Source organism: Achroia grisella, unplaced genomic scaffold (assembly GCF_030625045.1).
Source record: "Achroia grisella isolate CSIRO2021 unplaced genomic scaffold, CSIRO_AGI_Agris_v1 utg1470, whole genome shotgun sequence".
Taxonomy (NCBI): Eukaryota; Metazoa; Arthropoda; class Insecta; order Lepidoptera; family Pyralidae; genus Achroia; species Achroia grisella.
In genome coordinates this window covers 419,410-438,874 of record NW_026712639.1, presented here as the reverse complement: position 1 = coordinate 438,874, position 19,465 = coordinate 419,410, and the positions used below count along the sequence as shown (strand labels likewise).

Genomic DNA, 19,465 nt, shown 5'->3' with positions numbered 1-19,465 from the left:
ATTATATATAATACATATAAACTATCTATTAAAAAAAACTGCTTGAAAATACGTTGCGTAGTTTTAAAGATTTAAGCATACATAGGGACAGACAGACAGCGACAACGAGTTTGTTTTATACTATCTAATGATAAGTTCTTCTTACATTTTGTTTTGTCTAAAACTGGATTAAATTAATACTGGATCACTGATTCGATGAGCTATAATAAAGTATGCAGTCTATTTGAAATCAATTTCTTTAATAAGTCAGCTATAAAGTTGAAAATAGTAGTAAAAGTAAAGTGCTTTAAAGGTATATTACATGATTTATTAAATATAAATTTCTCTTGCCGTATTGAATAGACTCACTCAGTTAATATTGCTGTTAAATATAAAATGCAATCGGATTTAATATTTTCAGTCGAGCGCTCTTTGAATCTTTATAAGCATTAGTTGCTGTTGATTAAGCTTTTCTTTTCATTACATTGGTTTCACTTACGTCCCTTGACCAGTTACCTTCGATACGACTTACCTTCATAACATGTAGTTCAAGAAAATTTGATTTATTTTGTTAATACTTGAACTGTTTCCTTACCTACCTGTAAAAGTTTTCCACGGTGGGAAAAAAATTACAAAAATCTTGACGTTCATAAACGGCTAAATTGACCTACATGACTGAATGATTTTTGATTTGATCATCATCATTATGCACGTGCCATCATCATCATCGCAGCCCGGAAGACGTCCACTGCTGGACATAGGCCTCCCCTAAAGATCTCCACGACGATCGGTCCTGCGCTGCTCGCATCCAATGCCTTCCAGCGATATTGACCAGATCGTCGGTCCACCTTGCTGGAGGCCTTCCCACGCTGCGTCTTCCGGTCCGTGGTCGCCACTCGAGGACTTTACTGCCCCAACGGCCATCTGTCCTACGAACTATGTGCCCTGCCCATTGCCACTTCAAAGTCGCAATTCTTCGGGCTATGTCGGTCACTCTGGTTCTTCTGCGGATCTCCTCATTTCTGATTCGATCACGCAGAGTAACTCCGAGCAAAGCCCTCTCCATTGCCCTCTGAGTGACTCTGAGCTTGTTGATGGGGCCCATAGTTAGAGACCACTGGGCTAATTATGTAACACGATATGAAATTATTTCTGTTGAAGTTGTGATGCAATATGAAATCATTTCAATTTAAAAAATGCGATCAAGTAAGGTCGAATGACCGCAACATAAATCATTTCTATCGATAAAACACTACTATGAAGTTGCAGCGGAATATTGTTAATCCGACCAATTTAAAAAGTCAGTACATTAGATAGCTTATACCTTTAGAGGGATACATTTTAATTTATTGGGTTGTTACACTAGTTGGTTGATTTGAAACAATTTTTATTGCGTTCAAAAATTACAAAATATACTGCAGCGTTCACTTGTTCTTTTATTTTAATTTTATTAATAGACATTTAATAAAATAAAATAAAGAAAGTCTATTCTATTCTAATGAAAAAATAAGGTTAATAATTTTGAATATAAAAGCATATTTTATACAAACTATTTATAATCATTAATAATATTAATTTAACCTACAAATTAAATTTTCTTTTCTGCTATACATACCTAGGTAAGTACGTAGGTATCCATATAAATTTAAAATGATATGGGCACATCTTTTTAAATTTGTACATAATTGTAAAAACTTTAAACAAATAAATTTATTTACTTTAAACAAATCACAGAGCATCATAAACGTTGTATTCCGTTCACAGAGCACCGTATTCATTGAAATAGTTTTTTAATTATATTAATATCATAATCAACCCTAATTTTATATTAAACATTTACTCTAGTTAATACAACATTCTATGTGATTTGGGACGAAAATAAAATATCGAATTGGCAACACTGATGTCGTGTTGTGAGTCGTGACAATTTTCCCATTTTAATAAATTTAAAACCTTTTCACGACTTTCTACGTAATGTTTAATATAATAAAAATATATGTAATACTGAAAATTACCAAAACAAGATAAATAATGCTGCTAATGCTGATATTTTAAAGATTGTAACCAAAAGAAACACCTTCTAAATTGTTTCTCATAATGTAAAAACCGTTTCAATTCCACGCTGTCATTTCGGCAAAATAGCGATTACGTGACGTTGCAACGAGGTTACTAAATCGACATTCGATAGAAATAATTTTTATCGATATGTAAAGTTGCGTTTACGTTGCAATGCTAGTTGACAGCGTCAAATGGCGTCTATATGATCGCATTATTGACAGATGACGTCATTTTTACTACGTTACATACGAAAATCGTTGCGAACGAAGTTACATAATTAGCCCACACGTCTCTGTTCCGTAAGTCATCACTGGCAACACACATTGGTCGTAAACCTTCGTCTTGAGACACTGCGGACTTTTGTGAAACTAAATTCAAATTCAAATACAAAATATCTTTATTCATGTAGGTCTATTACAGACTCATATATTATGTCAAATCTACCATCAGTTCGGGATGATTTCGAAATGAGAAAAATTGACAAGAAACTCAGCTCGTATTCAAATAAATGTTGTACATGTTTACAATAAAACAGATTCATTTAAATTCAAATTTGGAAGAATAGAGTGGTCACCAGCATATGCTATCGCTAAGAACAAAAAAATTAATCAGTGTTCGCAACCTGAACAGTTCACAAGTATGACGATGAGCCAGCCATTATTCCAGTCAACTGTATTTGAGGGAGAACATCGACCTCGACATATATCATATATAACTCTAGAGACTAGATTGACTCTTTATATTAATAAAAACACTGTTTCGAAATCCGTTGCATAGTTTTAAAGATTTGAACATACCTAAGGACGGACTATGTAGTGATGATTACAAGCATTTCATAATAATTAAATAAAATAAATAAATTAATTAATTAATTAATTAAATTTCATTTCATTTATTATTTGTTGCAGACGGCTTTGTTTGTGGTACAAATAATGCCGGATTAGAGCTTCGTCATTATAGGAATAATCCATATTCATACTGCGAGTTGTTCGAAATCAATTAATGCCGCTTGTTATGCACATTGACTTGCTTTTATACTAATTAGTGTAATGAAATGGATTATAATGACAGCCTCGGTGGTCTAGTGGTTTACTATCCGATGGTAGCAGGTTCAATTCCTCGCACAGTACATAAGTTAGTCATGAGTACGATTGTTTGTATCGGTCTGGGTGTTTTCTATGTCTAATATGTATTTATTTAAAAAAAATGTATCTATATATTTATATCACTTGTCAAGTACCCATGTTTAACTTGGGACTGAATGGCGCTTTGTGAATAGAATAGAAATAGAAAATCAATTATTCAAATAAACTTTATTTAAGCACTTTTGAATAGTCATAACAATTTGTTTTTTATCTACCACTCGTTCGGAAAGCTGTCTCATCACAAGAAGAACGAGCAAGAAACTTGTGTGTTGCTCTTTTAAATAATCCTTGTAAGTTTACATTTACAAGTCGAAACGTGTAAATACAAACTACCAACCAGCACTAATTTTTTTGGATCAAATATACAATAAGATTAAATCAGTCGTAGTGATAAGAGCAGACCAGTCCCTACAAGCAGCACTCGGTCACGAATATGACGGATCAGCCAGCTATCACTGCGCTCGACCATATTTTAGGGAGCCCAATGACCCGGCCCACCACGCCGCCACATGTCTGGACATTTTAGCGAGCATGACTACTCATTCCACTCGACCACGTCACAGCTACTAAAAATTACTATATGGTAGTTACAATATTCGATATATTCAAATGATGAGAATATTTATGATTTATTTAATGTATTGTTAATATTGGATTTTCATTTTAACGTCGACCACAACACTAATGCTGCTGTCTGCCATTATAATAATTATTCGAGGAAGTGCATGTCCACTAGTGTAGTTTTTATTGGATTTATGGTCGCAGTGATTTTGTTGGCGTGTACATTTGTAAATCCATATATAGATGGTAATCAAACGACTGCAACAATTAAAACAAATGTATGGTGTCATGTTATCTATACATATCTACATTTATACATCTTTACATGTAAATAAAAGTGGAGTGTCTGTTTGTAATATTGAAATAACCGTTTTTTAACATATCTATACTTTTATACATCTTTACATATAAATAAAAGTGGAGTGTTTGTTTGTAATATTGAAATAACCGTTTTTTACTACATGCCCATGAATATGAATATGGTACATACACCAAAATAATATTTTGTACAATTTTTGTCTGCCTGTCTGTCTGTTTGTTCCGGCTAATCTCTGAAATGGCTTAACCGATTCTGAAGGGACTTTTTTTGGCTGGCAACTACCAGCCAAAAAAAGTAATAATACGTAATACGTAATAAGCAGTAACTTAGACTACTTTTATTTTAAATTCCAAATTCCACGCGGACGATGTCGTGTGTGCAGCCAGTTAATGAATAATACAGAGATTGCCTATTAAAAATACTCGTAGTGTTCATTATTCACCTCTGAATGTTGACGGATGAATGCGGAACTGTTGGGACGTGAAAAATCCAACTTTACAGTTCAAAAAATTCATAACTCATCTGAAGATAGAAAGTTGCAAATTGGTTAAGAACTTACCAATTTTCTACTTTATTTATTTATATAACTTCAATGCACAAAATACCAAGGTACATACACATACATAGTACATACATATGGACCTTAACGCCTTTCGGCATTTTCTACCAGTCAACCGCAGGTTGTGCAGAGAAACTGTAGGCGGTGCAAATGTAATCAATAGGAAAAATAATATCTGTGGCATAAATAATATATATTTACTAAAAGTACAAATACAAATACATATAATATATATAAAGCTATAGATAAATATGAATAAAATACATACCTAAATCAAATATACCGTATAACATACTTTTAACTTTACTTACTCAATCTAACTTAAAATTCATAGCGCTAACAATGTTATCTGATTGAACAGAGATTAATTGCGTAGCGGTTTCTATGGATTGTCGCATGCCTAATCCTTGTTAATGTAAATCTTAAAACAATATATATTAAAAAGAGCAAAACACAAGTTTCTTGCTCATTCTTCTTGTGATGAATGAGTGGTCGAATTAAAAATGTTTATATTAAGTTTATTTCTATTTCTACTAGTAACTGGGAATGAAACTCAACAGTGGCATAGTTTATTAGAATAGAAAATCATTTATTCAAATAAACTTACATTGAAGCACTTTTGAATAGTCATCACAATTTTTTTTAATCTACCGCTGATTCGGAAAACTGTCTCATCACAAGAAGAACGAGCAAGAAACTTGCGTGTTGCTCTTTTAAATAATTTTATTATTACTTTACATTTTTAAGTTTAAGTGTGTGAATAATTAGCACTAATTCAATTAAAAACTCAAATAGAAAAAAATATTGAATATACAACTGGTTAAACAATTAATAACAGGAAATTAGTCATAGTGATTAGAGTAGATCTCCATACAAGCAGCACTCGTTCACGAGTATAACGGATGAGCCAGCCATCACTGCGCTCGACCATATTTTAGGGACTTATTCTCAGACACTGGTGTTACCAGTTATAATTTCTTGCAATTGTTTTACATATTGCCTTTTTTTGTTGCTAGGTGGAGCTGGCGATGCACGATGGCACGGTGCGTGATGTTTGCTTCATCGAGGACACGTCCAACAAAACCAGTTTGCTGGTAAGCGGTGGCGCCGGTGACTGCAAGATATATGTCACAGACTGCGCCACAGGGAAGACCTTCCAGGTGAGAGACGAGAATGTTGCTTACTACTTGACACACATTGGAAACATCAATCTATACATACCTATATATAAATTCAAATTTAATAATCATTTATTCATGTAGGACATTTTAGCCGCTTATAAACGTCAAGTTTTTACATTATAATAATAATAATAATCTAATAACAATTCACACAGCTCCATCTAGACCCGAGTTAAGCTATCTAAAGCTTGTGTTACGGGTACTAGATAACTGATACAAGTACATAGATATTTTTTTTTTTTCGTAAATACATACATAATATACATAGAAAATACCCAGACCGATACAAACAATCATACTCATGAATACAAATACCGTATACTCGCACGGCACAAACATTTGTGCCGAGGAGGAATCGAACCCGCGACCATCGGACGTAAAGCGGTGTGCTAGACCGCTAGACCACCGAGGTCGTCATTATAATTTTTCCAGTTCGGTATATAGATCCAATTGAGAACTGGCAAGAAATTCAATTGAATTACTTTTTTTTTAAAGCCAGTTTATTTACAATGCATAGGTAGTTGTATAGGTGCCTATGTCTAACATTAAATGAAAATCCCGAACATGAAAACTATTGCCATGCACGCTCGTCATTCAAGTAATTGTTTAGTGAGTATAAAATTGGACTATCTGTTTGTAATATTGAAATAACCATTTTTTCCTACATGCATATGAATATAAATACGGTACTTACAACAAAATAACATCTTTTACCAGTTTTGTCTGTCTGTCTGTAGGTATGTTTATTCCGACTAGTCTCTGAAATGGCTGGATCGATTTTGACGGGACTTATTGGCAAGTAGCTGATGTAAATAAGGAGTAACTTAGGCTACTTTTATTTAAAAAAAAATAATATTCCACGCGGACAAGTCGTGGGAACAGTTAGTTATATATATATATATAAAGTAGCTGTGAAATAATGAAAAAATATTCAATAATTTAAACCAAAATAGCCAAGGAAAAAGATTTCTTAGTCCTAACTTCATAAATGATGAGTTTCTATACAAAGTTTCATCGCCTTACAACCGTTTTATCGCATTAAAAGTAGCCTATGTATAGACTGTGTACAAAATTTTATTTAAATTGGTCCAGTAGTTTTGGTGTAACAGCGAGACAGACAGACAGAGTAACATTCGCACTTATAATATTCGTAAGGGTGAATTGGTGTTCGTTAGTCTCGCTAAAACTCGAGAACCTCTCAACTAATTTGGCAGATTTTAGTCTTAAATATTCGTGGAAGTCCCAGGGAAGGTTAAAACGTTGATATAATATGAAAAAATTAAATAAAATAATGAAAACAACAATTTCATTTCCCCATACAAATTATTCGTACCTGTCAAACAGGGTGTGTTCAGAAATTAATTGCTTTACTAAACTTAAATAAACCTATGGCATTTTATTCAGTTCTGAAGCGGAATGGAGATCGCGTGGTTAGATAGCTTTGTATATATATATATATATATATATACTAGCTGTCCCACAGTTTTTGCTTATTCTTCTTGTGATGAGACAGCTTTCCGAATAAGTGGTAGATTAAAAAAAATTGTTGACTATTCACTAAGTTTATTTGAATAAATGATTTTCTATACTTATTCTATGGAAAAAGATGCACATAAATTTAATGCATTTCTGTATATACCTATATATAAATAAACAGTAATACATACTTGGAAAACTTATATCATTAAGAAGATACGACTCGCTACTTCCTCGCTAATAAGATCTTATATAGTTGAGTGATGCAGCGTCATTGGAAATCGACCTCGCAGATTTCTGTTTCTGCATTTATACACATAATATATTATTATATAAAATGTGATACTTAGTATGTCACTAATAAACAACTGCATCGTGCTCTGTAGGTTCAACAAGAAGTTTTGAAACAAATAAAATCATACAAGGAAATAATAAAAATCATCCCAACGGCTTAGTGAACACAGTGATGAAAGTGAGCCAAACTTGTCGCAGATTAAAATGCAAGATGCAATAAAAGTGAAATAGGATGTGTGTGTGGGACATACCCAGCATGCTTTCCTCCTATCAACCCACCGTCGAACTCAAACGGGGATCGAAATTACGACAATCTGGGCCGAGGTTCGGACCCTTTAGCTGGCGTCGAATACATCAGGCGAGCTATGGCCTTCAGCCGCTTCATAAGTTATCTGCATCTGCATCTGGCCAACAGCATTAGAGTAGTCCGAAAAAAATCGAGCATGACGAGAACCCAACAAACTGATAAATGTACACGATAAAAACAAAAAAAAATATGACACGTCACGAGTGATATCCCTAAGTAAGAGTATGTGTATATTGTTAGATTTTTATATTTCGGTCGCGAAAATCTTTTGCTATAGTAACGGCAAAAGTTTTAATTGTTTAATGTATTTCTCTAGACGGGATAACTAAAGTATGCCTATATCTAAGTACTTATATAACATATATACATATATAACAATCTATTGTAATATCTATGTAATGTGTCATTTGGATGCTCGAGGTTACGGAATCCGATTATGAGCATTCTTTCAGTCTAGAATAGTCCATCTTTCAAGCCAGGATATACTATATCACGAATACGATCAATAGAAGTTGAGCTGCAACGAAAAATGTTAAAAAACACTTATCATATAGGACATTTTAGCCGCTTATATAATATATAATATCTCAGGACAATTCACACAGCGCCATCTAGTCCCAAGCTAAGCAGAGCTTGTGTTATGGGTACTAGACAACTGATATAAATATATGGATACATTTTTTTTTTGTAAATAAATATATATTATACATAGAAAACACCCAGACCGATACAAACAATCATACTCATGAATACAAATATTTGTACCTACGACCATCGGATAGTAAAGCGGTGTGCTAAACCACTAAACCACCGAGGCTGTCAAAATGTCTTATGAACTTATTTACTTAAAAGGCTTATGAACGTGAAGTTTTTTTTTTATAATTAATATTTCCCACCGTCCAGTTTAGAATAGAGATTCAATTTAGAAAAACTGACAAGAAACTCATTTCAATACTCAAACATTTTTTTTTAACACGTTGATCGCCATGTCAGTCATATGTGTCTGACTCTAAGAAGTTCTACATGTGTCCTGTCAGACATACATGTCTGCCGTACGCGGTTTAGTAGAAGGCCACAGCAATCACAGATGTCCGCAAACGATACATTTGCAATATGTTTCGAAAGCTTGACCTATCAGGAACAAAATGAAATTTTCTTGGTTTAATTGGCTTGTTTCTTGACCTATCAGGAGCAAAATGAAAATTTCTTGGTTTAATTGGCTTGTTTCTTAACCTATTAGGAACAAAATGAAAATTTCTTGGTTTAATTGGCTTGTTTCTTAACCTATTAGGAACAAAATGAAAATTTCTTGGTTTAATTGGCTTGTTTCTTAACCTATTAGGAACAAAATGAAAATTTCTTGGTTTGATTGGCTTGTTTCTTAACCTATTAGGAACAAAATGAAAATTTCTTGGTTTAATTGGCTTGTTTCTTAACCTATTAGGAACAAAATGAAAATTTCTTGGTTTAATTGGCTTGTTTCTTGACCTATCAGGAACAAAATGAAATTTTCTTGGTTTAATTGGCTTGTTTCTTGACCTATCAGGAGCAAAATGAAAATTTCTTGGTTTAATTGGCTTGTTTCTTAACCTATTAGGAACAAAATGAAAATTTCTTGGTTTAATTGGCTTATTTCTTAACCTATTAGGAACAAAATGAAAATTTCTTGGTTTAATTGGCTTGTTTCTTGACCTATTAGGAACAAAATGAAAATTTCTTGGTTTAATAGGCTTGTTTCTTGACCTATCAGGAACAAAATGAAAATTTCTCGGTATAATTGGCTTGGTTCTTGACCTATCAGGAACAAAATGAAAATTTCTTGGTTTAATTGGTTTGGTTCTTGACCTATCAGGAACAAAATGAAAATTTCTTGGCTTACTACAAACAATAACATTAAATAAATGAACGTCAGACATTTATAATAATTACGGCTTGTCGATAAAAAAGTATTAATATAGAGCCATGTCAGTCACATGTGTGATATAAAAAAAAATTTTGGGAATTTTGCCAAATAAAAAAATTCGTTTTTTGATACATTTTATCTAAATTATCTAATAAAGTTATCATGGCCCATGTGAAAATATTTCTGATATTATCGAGGCGATTAACGTGATAAAGTCAGTTTCTTTATTTTGTACACTTATATACGTGTAATATTAAATGATACCACGCATGAACAACTATTGTCGTGCACATTTTACAATTGTATTTCGTTTTTTAATTGCATCTGTTAATGGCGATCGCTTAAACTATAAAATCGGACTTATTCGAATTGTTTGTGTATATGATTTATTTAAAGCGCCCCGATGAACTTTCCGCAACAATAAGCAACATAATTGCTGCAGTTAATTCCAATAATCGGATTTATGCAAACGTAACTTGTTGAACAGTAACAACCAACTGTTGGCAAGTCCAATTAAAATAGGTTGAATAGGTATTAAAACTAAAACCTCTTCGATTATTTATTTCATAATATTTAAATACACAACGCTGTGTTTTCGATATATCGATTGTCATTTGTTTTTATGTGCTTCAATATGTTTGTGTCACTGCTAATTATATCGACATTTTAGTAAGTATATATAATTACGATTTAATTTACAATTTGGTGTTTTATAATTATTTACAATGATTACATCCACGCACCACGTTGAGATTCACACAGTATCTATAATATTATATGTATTTACTTGAATTTAAACTGAATTAGAATACGTTAAAATATTTCAAACCTCTCACAAACTTGTAGCTTTAAATGTAAATAGAAGTAAATGCACTCACCCTAATATTCCTTGAAATGCGTACAAACATTCAAAAGGGTGATGCATTACTAGATGGCGTTAGAAAGTTTCTGTCAGCTTGCATCTCTCTCTCGACTGTGAAATACATTTGCTGGTTTGACGTCATTGAATTTTCTATTTTGTGTATTTCAACTAGTTTATATATTTTAATTGATACGGCACGATGATTTCATGAAAATTATGATTGAGGGGAAAATAGAAGGAAAGAGGGGGAGGGGAAGACCAAGGAATAGCTACATCAAACAAACTGAGGACAAAATGGGAGTCGTGTCGTATCAAGAATTAAAGAGCACGATGGAAGATCGCGGAAAGTGGCAAGAGCTCCACCGACAAGAGCGTAGCTCTTAAATTATGAATGAATGAATATATTTTAATAATATTTATACATTGTTGGTATTTTTACAAAGTATAAAAAATCTGGATTTCCATCTCTTGTCCAAGTTATGGGTACATGCCAATTGCTTGGGAAATTACTAACTTTCCCAACATGCTAACATTATTAACCTGGTACTAAAATCCTTAAAAAATATAATATAATAACTAAAATATATTATTAAAAGTACCACATTGTATTTAGATCCGTACCAATATTAGAAATGTGAAAGTAAGTATGTTTGTTAAGTGTTCACGCAAAACTACTGAACCGATCATCATGAAATTTTGTACACATGTTCTTGGAGATATTAAAATTAACTGGTTATTAATTTATTTTTAATATGTATATTTCATTTTATTCATTTATTTGCGCCGTCTACCAGCCAGTAATGATACTTATTCAATGGATTCAACGAGCAAAGCCGCGAGTAAAATCTGGTATGATATAAGTACTTTCTATCCAAGTGTTTATTTTCATTTGAATACAAAACGCTCTTTGAGTAATAGCGTTCAAATGATGAGACTATGTCCCTTGGCAAGTTATATTTTCCTCTCGTAAATATGCTCAAAAGGTATAGATATTGTCAAAGGACTATCTTCAAAGCGGCAAAGAGCCAAGGCAACTTACTCGAGGTTAAACGGCGATGGAAAATATTATATATTACTAGGTACCCGCCACGGCTTCGCACGGGTGTACATGTATTATATAGAACTAGATATCCACCCGCGGTTTCGCCCTCGTAGTCATAGAATATAAAGGTTATAGCTCGTTTAAAGGTCTGTGTTCAGTTGTGGGACAGTATATAATCTAAACCTTCCTCTTGAGTAAAATAAAAACGCATCAAAATCGGCGTAGTTTTTTAAGATTAAAACATACATAGGTCTATTACATAGAAGATATTTTAACCGGAAATTTAAGCCGTTTAAATGGTATTGGCAGGTCAGTTGGGATTATATGGTATTCTTGGTATATGAACTAGTAGCCCGTTGCTAAATTGTCCTTCAATTCCTTAGTAAGCAGCCTCTGATGGGTTTACATTTCTCAAAATCATGATTGGATCATGCTTTTGAGAAGTTCCGATTTTTGACGTCAAATCGTATGGTAGCAGTCCAGTCCAAAAATTCTATCGATAATGAACTGAGTTTTCGATATTAGATATATATATCATCATCGTCATCATCACCACTGTTGGATATAGGCCTTTCCCAAAGACTTCCACCATGTGCGCTCTTCCGCATTCAGCATCCATCCACCTCCGGCCACCTTCGTAATGTTGTCGGTCCATCTTGCAGGAGGGCGCCCGTCCGTCGACCTATACGCGGCCACCACTCCATAATCTTTCTTCCCCATCCATCTTCGCTGACTCTGCTGACATGCCCGGCCCACTGCCACTTCAGCTGACATACTTTGAAAGCTATGTCGTTCACATTGGTCCTCCGACGAATATATATGAACCTTCCTGTTGAATCACTCTATCTATTAAAAATTCTCTATCTATTAAAAGAATCTATTAAAAAACGCTTCAAAATCCGTTGCGTAGTTTTAAAGATTTAACCATACATAGGGACAGACAGCGACAGCGACTTTGTTTTACACTATATAACAATGATGATGTCAAATAGACAAGCCGATAAAAAATCATATTATTGTTTAGTTGTAATTACTCATTCTTTTTTATCATACAAGTATTATATTAACTGTAAATGGTAGTACTTAGTTGTTCACTACTCGACTATCAAGACCTAAGTGTCCTCTCAAATCTATTCTCTCCCCAGTAGTCACTATTGCCCCACCACCAATGTGACATGGCATGCCATTGAGTAGCCACAGGTACAGGTATTCCTTCTAGAAAGGTAGTCTGGAGAATATGGCGCTGCTATCTACACGGCATAACACAGTGGCGCCCTCTATTAACTATCTTACGATAGCGGCAACAACCCACATTTTATTCCATTATTAAGACAGTATTTATAGCAAATCATGACACAAATTAAAACGTCTTCATCATTTACCCGAGCAGTATTACCTATAAGTCCTGGGTAGACGCGCCTAAATAGTTTTTTTAGTGTATTTAAAACAAATTTTAGTCCTTACATAGTATAAAACAAAATCGCTGTCGCTGTCTGTTCTTATATCTTTAATTACGCAACGAACGAACGATCATCGTGAAATTTTGTACACATGTTCTTGTAAGTATTACAATGAACATAGGATACCTTTTATTTTAAAAAAAAAACATATATATTGCATTCAAAGCGAGCGAAACCGCGGGTAAAAGTTAGTACAGTATAAATGTAACTAAAACACAGTGTTTAATAGCAACAATCAAATTTATTAAACGGTCTGTTGAATCGACTATTTGAATAGAGTATTCTCCGGGGCTGGAGATGTTGTCGTTAATTTGTAAGTTGGATCTGAACGGCGCCAGATCAGAAGAGGAATTAAATTGCACGCCACCAACACTTCCGTGGAGACAAAAGATGTTAGAGACAATTTTAATTAAAGACTGTATCATTGGCGAGGCGATCGCTTGTTGTACAGGACTCCTTACATTTGGGCCGCTGGCTGGTACGACTATTCCTTATTTTTAAATATTTATATCTTGTACGGTTGCTATGGTTTTGTTATTCATTCCTTTTTACAATTCCTTGTATTGCTCTTGCTTTCATATAGTTTGTTACGACATATATTTTTATAATATACTTTAACATATTGCATCTTTAATTACCACCATCGTTGGCTGCACCGACCCCAGCGCCCTATACACAGTCCCACACACTTGTTATAAATCGTTTTCAGATTGAATTTAATGAATTCAAAACAACTGTAAAATCATATTTATAGAACCAAGACTCACTATACGATTACTTGAATGACCAGCGTGTATAGCAATAGTTGTTTTCATTTATTGTTAGGCATAGACACCTATATAAATATCCGCGTATATATATACATATATATATATATATATATATATATATAGGTGTCTATGTCTAACAATCTATAACAATCTACTAAACATGTAGGTTTAGTAGATTGATATAGACATGTTACAATTCTACATGTTTATTATTATTAATAACCATAGTACACCAGTAAGTTACTGCAACTTACTAGTGTACTATACACAGATATATGATTAATAAATTACAAGCAAGTAAGGTTTACTTAAGCGTAATAATTAGGTTACTTTACAAAATCGACAATTTGGAGTTTTCGTTGTACCGACCCGACATACTGACATATTGTACAACTAAACAAAAACATTATACAACTTGCGAAATCGTCTTCCTTGTTACTGGACTGTGAATATATTGTTTTTTGTTACCGCGTTCGTTGTGGACTAGTTTTAGTGTTTAAGTCTATATATGCGCACGTGACACGTGTTTCAGGCGTGCATAGGCTACGATGACGGTGTATCATCAGATGGGTCGTATGCCTGATATATTGAAAATAGAACTGAATATGTACGTACCATATATATAATTATAGTTATAGGTACTGGATGAATGAAAAATGATAGAAATAGATAGGTTTTTTTTGTAAATATGAACATACATAATATACAAAACCCAGGCAAAGGGAATTGTTAGCAGTGTGAAGTGATAATCCCCTTGTTAGCAATGCACCATGTGAGGTTGACCTCCTGGTGGTTGGTTGGAGGTGGTTCCCCCTGGAAACCATCATGATAAATTCCTGGTGAAATTGTCACGACGAGCTAACTGACTTGACCTCATCTTATCATCCTCTACGGGTACTCCGCCAGCATAAAACGTTAGATCAGCAGGAAGAACAATCCCATTATCATCCTTTAAAAAAAATATACATAACAAACAAACCTACACATTAGTACAAATATTTGCGGGGAATTGAACCCGCGACCGTCGGAAGTAAAGCTGTGTGCGATACCATTAGACCACCGAAACCGTCAAACAAATAGGTATATATTATATATGTATATAAATCAAGACTATACTATTCTAATAGATTTTTTATTTTTCATAAATGTGATTTTATTCGTGTTTCTCTGAAATGGGCATTGATAATTTTATTCCATTATTACTTATCACTAACAAGATTGTATTTATTAAGAAAAGCTGATTGATCAACATTTTTATATTCATACATAAGTAGCTCTACTTATTAACAGAAAATTCGTAGTAATGAAATCATAAGTGTTTTCCAGCCTACTTACGTTCAGATATTTTGTAATTGATACTTTAATGTTCTTACAATAACAAATGTAACAATCAATTAGGTAAAATTTGCCTTACACAGGTCTATTGTATAAGTGTACTTATTTTTTTAAGTAGCCACTTAAAATTGTAAGTCGACTGCCAGACTGCGATACACCTCTGCATTTGTTATGTTCGTTGTACTCGCGAGGGCATTAAATCAATTAGGGGAATATTGTTATCGAGCATATACATTTGTAATACAATTTTTATGACTCAAGTAGTTACAGTCTTTTTTTTTAATCACTTATTCTGACTAATGAACGGGCTTATGTCTGAAGATCGTTGTTGAATAACGATCGCGTCTATGCTAATGATTTCTTATATATAATTTACACCGGCGGGGCACCCGTGAAGGGTAAGAGGGCATAGATGAAATCAGAGCAATTGGGACAACGTGGCAAATTTACCAGCACTTAAGTACTTACGACGGTGTTCTGCGAGAAGCGAGATTCGTTATTCTGTTTTTCAAAAATGTAATGCTCTATTGCAAATAATATATTTTTCTTTTCGACTAACCTCAGAAAAATGGATCACGTGGACGAAATGCCAACTATATATTTTTCTTGATGATTAACTAAAGGAAGAATGTATAATGGTAGGCCAGGTAGACGGATGAAGGAGTATAGGTGGGGCACCAGCACCATGAATTGATTCCGCTAAATATACCATCAAGCAAATGCAGTCGGTAATATATGTCGTGCGCGAATCGAATTCACGATCCGCGGTAGAAAGCGGTATGTCGCTAATAGAATAGAATAGAATATCATTTATTCAAATAAACTTAATTTAAGCACTTTTAATAGTCAACAATTTTTTTTTAAATCTACCGCTTATTTTGAAATCTGCCTCATCACAAGACAAATAAGCAAGAAACTTGTGTGTTGCTATTTTAAACAATCCGTATTCACATTTTACAAATCGAAACGTGTGAATACAAACTACCAACCAGCACTAATTTATTTAGGCTCGAATATAAAAATACAATAAGATTAAATCAGTCGTAATGATAAGAGTCCCTAATAGCAGCACCTGTTCACGAGTATGACGGATGAGCCAGCCATCACTACGCTCGATCATATTTTAGGGAGCCCAATGATCTAAGCCATAGGTAAGCCGTAGGCTAAGCTACAGGATATCAAGGAATTTAGTGTAGGTGTGGCAGTTAGCAGATTTTTAATGTAATTGGAAATTGACAGACAACTGTCGCTAATATATGTGATCAGCGTCACAGACATGATGTTATCACGTCTGTGACGTTCATGTGGACAAAGTTATCTTTGTCAATATTCATAATATTAATACTAGATTTAAAGACAAACTTACTGTCCCCAAGTATCGTTTAGAAAAAGTCAATAGGTCTTTTATGGGAATAGGTATAAAAATTTACAATAAGATACCAAAGGATATATTGGAATTACCCTTAAATAAATTCAAAACATCTGTTAAATCATATTTACTGAGCAAGGCCTATTATGAACTAAACGATTACTTGAATGACGAGCGTGCATGGTAATAGTTTTCATGTTGGGGATTTTCATTTAATGTTAAACATAGACACCTATATAAATACCTAGGCATTGTAAATAAACTGGCTTTTAAAAAATTATAATATAAAAAAAATGTTCATAAGCGGCTAAAATGTTCTACAGGAATAAGTGATTTTTGAATTTTAATTTAGATTGTCGTCGACTGCGCAAATACGAATTCTCAATAATTTTGGTCACACGAGCCAAGGTCAAAACTGTATGTAGCGGTTATTCATCGAAAGTTCAGTTGAGGACAAACGTTTTCGGGGTCGAGCAACAAGATGGACTGACCTTATAAACACGGCTGCACAGCAGTCCTTTGTACAATATTCTCGTGCGGCAAAAAACTGTACTAGATGCAGCCAAATTGCAAGGATTTCTGTTGCCAACGGGACGAAGAGATACCATCATGAAGGCCACGACCACTCTGTCAAGAGTGGACGACTAAATAAGAGGATGAATATAGATAGAATATATATATAACATTAATGATAATCTCAGGACAATTCACACAGCGCCATCTACACCCAAGTTAAGCTAGCTAAAGCTTGTGTTACGGGTACTAGATAACTGATACAAATACATAAATATATATTTCTGGTAAATACATATTATAAATAATGACGTCACAATTCAATAAAAATAATTATATCAGTTGATCGGCATGCAATCTTATTGATATGTATATTTTGTTGTCTTGTACTTTGACCGTGTGCTCGTAAAATTGTGTTACCATATTATTTGCAGTGAGTGATCATTATTATCTGTAGGGTTTAAACCCGGTGACCTAGAATGTTGAAACTTGGCTTCAAGGCAGCTCTCGGTTGCTGCAAGTGAACGCAAAACCTGAAAACTATTAACCAGTTAATTATAATCTTTATATATAAAAATTACGTGTCACGTTGTTTGGCCGCGATGGACTCCTCAACTACTCAAGCGTACACAGTAAATGTAACGGGTATACTAAACAAATACTTGACCACGTTTTAATATTGTTTCAGTTATAGAAAGGAATATTGTAATAGGTGTAATTAAGCTATAATAATTTTGCCACTTCGTCTCCTTTTATTTAAAAGGGCAACAAACAAAGATCAGCCAAAAGACTTGTATCCATGGTCATTAATAAAGCATTATTAAAAAAATATATAAAGGACTTGTACTATTCAAGATACTATATAAATCTATTTCCAACACTGTGAAGAAATAGTAATTGTTTTTAAGTTTTTGTACTTTATGTTGGACTAAAAAGGACTTGTATCCAGAGCTGTAAATTATAAATAAATAAAAAAAAAATTGCTCGTTCTTGTGATGAGACAGCATTCCGAATGAGCGGTAGATTAAGACTATTCAAAAATGCTTAAAATAAGTTTATTTGAATAAATGATTTTCTACTCTATTCTAGTCTGTTCCAAATCTTGTTTTGAGATAAAGGACTATACAAACCTGTTCTCGTGCCTATCCATCATAACTGTTGGATGCCAATTTTAATTAACAACCTTTCAGGTGTTTTGTCGTGATATAGTAACAAATAGGCAGACAGTCAGACAAATTGACAGATGGACATTATTCCGCTTTTATAATATTAATCTAGATTGTCACAATAGTATGATATTTGGTCATAGTATCGCACTACTACATGCTACTTTATGTGAACCGTTTATTACCAACCCAACAACGACCACGTTAGTCGTAAGAACACGATTGCCAATCAAGTATAAAACGTATCATTTCGATTTGGTCAGTGATAAAATGAAATTACATATATTAATGGGCCTCCCCATGGAGAACTTAACGATTTTTCTTAAAAAAATTATATACAACTAGCTGTACATGCGACTTCGTACGTGTGGAATTTAACAAAAAGTTAATTAGAGAATGTTTCTAAAATAAAAGTAGGATAAGTTACTCCTTATTACATTAGCTACCTGTCAATAAAAGTCCCGTCAAAATCGGTCCAGCCATTTCAGAGATTCGCCGGAACAAACAAACAGACAGACAGACAAAAATTGTAAAAACATTTTGGTGTATGTACCGTATTTATATTCATATGCATGTAGTGAGAAACGGTTATTTCAATATTACAAACAGACACTCCGATTTTATTTATATGTGTAGATAATATTTATGGCAGTGTCTTTATTGATGACGATGATGTAATCCCGGCTGATTTCGGCCTCAGCGACGGTCTTCGATTCCAATTTTGCCGTTGATGTGCTCGCATGTGGCTTATGTAGCCAATTCTGTTCATAAATATCCTCGCACATCAGCTACCTGCCAAAAAAAGTCCCATCAAAATCGGTCCAGCCATTTCAGAGATTACAGACTGACAGACAAATATTATGAAGAATGTTTTTTTGGTGTACGTACCGTATTTATTTACCGTGTTTTTCTCTTCCATTCATCCCTGTTCGCAGACATCTTGTTATTTAGTCCCTTTCTTAATCTTTCACACAGTCCATCCATCTCTTTTTCGGCCTCAAACAAAACGGAGTTGTCTAAATTTATTAAATTAAATTAAAAAATACATATATTTCACGTTCTCGAAAATCTTGCGCTTTACTCCCAACAATCGCGGGTTCGATTCTTCGCACGGTATTTATGAGTTTGTTTGTATCGGTCTGGATGTTTACTATATATATTGCACT

General features: G+C 33.7%; 1 protein-coding gene across 1 annotated transcript in view; it reads left to right on the top strand.

The window, feature by feature from the left end:
• LOC131855714 (WD repeat-containing protein 47) overlaps positions 1 to 19,465 on the top strand; it is an 84,425-nt gene that overhangs the window by 48,087 nt on the left and 16,873 nt on the right. The window contains exon 4 of the mRNA XM_059207014.1: positions 5,638 to 5,781. Within this exon, the coding sequence (XP_059062997.1) occupies positions 5,638 to 5,781 (144 nt within the window). The remainder of the gene's footprint in view (positions 1 to 5,637; positions 5,782 to 19,465) is intronic.